Here is a 2,400-nt window from a genome sequence, read left to right on the forward strand (position 1 = left end):
TTTTTTTTTTTTTTTTGGAGATGGAGTCTCTCTCTGTCACCAGGCTAGAGTGCAGTGGCGCGCTCCTGGCTCACTGCAACCTCTGACTCCCCGGTTCAAGTGATTCTCCTGCCTCAGCCTCCTGAGTAGCTACGATTACAGGCCTACGCCACCATGTCCAGCTAATTTTTGTATTTTTAGTAGAGCTGGAGTTTCACCACGTTGGCCAGGGTGGTCTCGATCTCCTAACCTCATGATCCGCCTGCCTCAGCCTCCCAAAGTGCTGGTATTACAGGTGTGAGCCACAGCGCCCGGCCCAGGTATGTATTCTTACAGACACTGCCCAACTCCCCTTTTTTGACCCACAGGTTTGTTGGAAGTGTCACACTTTTTTACAACAGCTCTCATGCTATTGGGCGCTCTGGTAAGAAGTGAGAGTAGGTGGCACAAATCTGTAAACTGGATCTCTGTATATCACAAGCTGCCTGTATATAATGAAGTATATATACTCAACTGCTATCTATATTAACATTTCTAAATACTGAAAAATTAATCGCCAACAGCATAAGGAACAACATTTAAAACAGTAAAATTGGTAATTTTATCAAATAAAAGAAAGCACCATTCTGAAGTGCTAAGAATGCTCTAGTAATAAATGTCACCAGTAGCTTGAGAACAGAACCATCAATAAATATGCTCACTCTAGATGAGTACTAACTTGATCACAGACTTTAGCCGAAAAAAATTTGCGTAAGGAACAAGATCTCATTAACTTTCTAGATTTTTTTTTTTTTTTGAGACGCAGTCTCGCTTTGTCACCCAGGCTGGAGTGCAGTGACACGATCTCAGCTCACTGCAAGCTCCGCCTCCGGGGTTCATGCCATTCTCCTGCCTCAGCCTCCCGAGTAGCTGGGACTACAGGCGCCCGCCACCATGCCTGGCTAATTTTTTGTATTTTTAATACAGACGGGGTTTCACCGTGTGAGCCAGGATGGTCTCGATCTCCTGACCTCATGATCCACCTGCCTCGGCCTCCCAAAGTGCTGGGATTACAGACCTGAGCCACCGCTCCTGGCCAACTTTCTAGATGTTTAAATTCAAGGTAAAAGGTAAACACCCAGTACCCCCCAAACCCCATGTTGTTAATATCCATAACAAAAATTCAAAGATTCTTAAAGTATCTTCTGAAACATGATACACTGAGTAACGTTCAGTTCAGTTTAACTATCTGAATACTGCAGATATCTGTAGAATAGTAATTTTTGCTAACTGGATCACTTTCTCAACTATTCAGAAATTGCACTATTATATTTAAGTATTACCATTCAGTAACACAATTTATGATCTAATCTAGTCCCATCTCATCTATAAACACATGGTGACTACACATTTGAGGATACAAAGTCTGATTACATCCAAATTCATGAAAAAGCCCCCATTAAACATATTCACTGCAATAATGGTTCCTGGTTCTATCCTATTTATTACACAGCTTTACTAATGACAATAGAGTCCAGTGAGTAGTTTCAGTTAGTGCTAGAACGAGCAAATAAATGCTATTAGTTAGTTCCAAACTTGTATAAGCAAATACATAAGTAAATGTATGTTTTCTATCTTATCTGTCATTCCTTAGACCTGTTAAAAACATTAATTCTATCTATTGTACTGTGCAAGTTATAGGGAAGAAACTATTAAGTTATGTATAATTACCTTGAAACCACTTTATTCTTGCTAGTATAGGAGGAATTTAGACATTTAAACACATAATAGGAAACAAAATACTTTTTAAAGCACACAAGTCAGAAGAATGCAAGAAAGGGCTTACTTTCACTGCAGCAATAAGACGAATGTAGTCACTAAGTAGTTCTGAAAACATATAAAAATCAGCAAAAGCTTGTTCTTGATGTAACTGGTCTATCTTCTCCTCAACCTCTGCAAGCTGAGACAAAGCTCTAGATAAAGCAGTATGATCCTCAGAATTACCTAACATGGCAGCACTTTTAGCAAAGGCAGCTGTGTTGGCTGAAAGTTCTGAAATTTAAAAAACAGTATGCACTTTTAGTGTTCGCTAGCAAAATTTTAAAATATTGTATTGATTTTTCCGCTTTTCTCTAAATTTCACTTATTCACAAGTTGCTCAAATAATATTTTTAATTAATTAACATGAAACAATTAGTCATTAAAATGCCTCAGGCATAAATGCCAAGTGCTCGGAGATCTACTGAAAACACAGACAAATCACTGCTTATATTCCAAAGGCATGAACTATGTTTAAATTATTTAATAAAAAAATCTGGGCCAGGTGCGGTGGCTCAAGCCTCTAATCCCAGCACTTTGGGAGTCCGAGACGGGCGGATCACGACGTCAGGAGATCGAGACCATCCTGGCTAACACGGTGAGACCCCGTCTCTACTAAAAATA

The 2,400-nt window shown here is 39.5% G+C and overlaps 1 protein-coding gene across 1 annotated transcript in view; it reads right to left on the reverse strand.

Annotated features, from left to right (window-relative positions):
- Positions 1-2,400, reverse strand: part of SNX2 (sorting nexin 2) — a 52,820-nt gene that overhangs the window by 9,735 nt on the left and 40,685 nt on the right. Inside the window, 1 exon segment of the mRNA XM_017859726.1 lies at positions 1,805-2,010. Coding sequence (XP_017715215.1) covers positions 1,805-2,010 — 206 coding nt within the window.

The sequence above is a fragment of the Rhinopithecus bieti genome, unplaced genomic scaffold, assembly GCF_001698545.2.
Source record: "Rhinopithecus bieti isolate Rb0 unplaced genomic scaffold, ASM169854v2 scaffold_48739, whole genome shotgun sequence".
In the NCBI taxonomy this organism is placed as follows: Eukaryota; Metazoa; Chordata; class Mammalia; order Primates; family Cercopithecidae; genus Rhinopithecus; species Rhinopithecus bieti.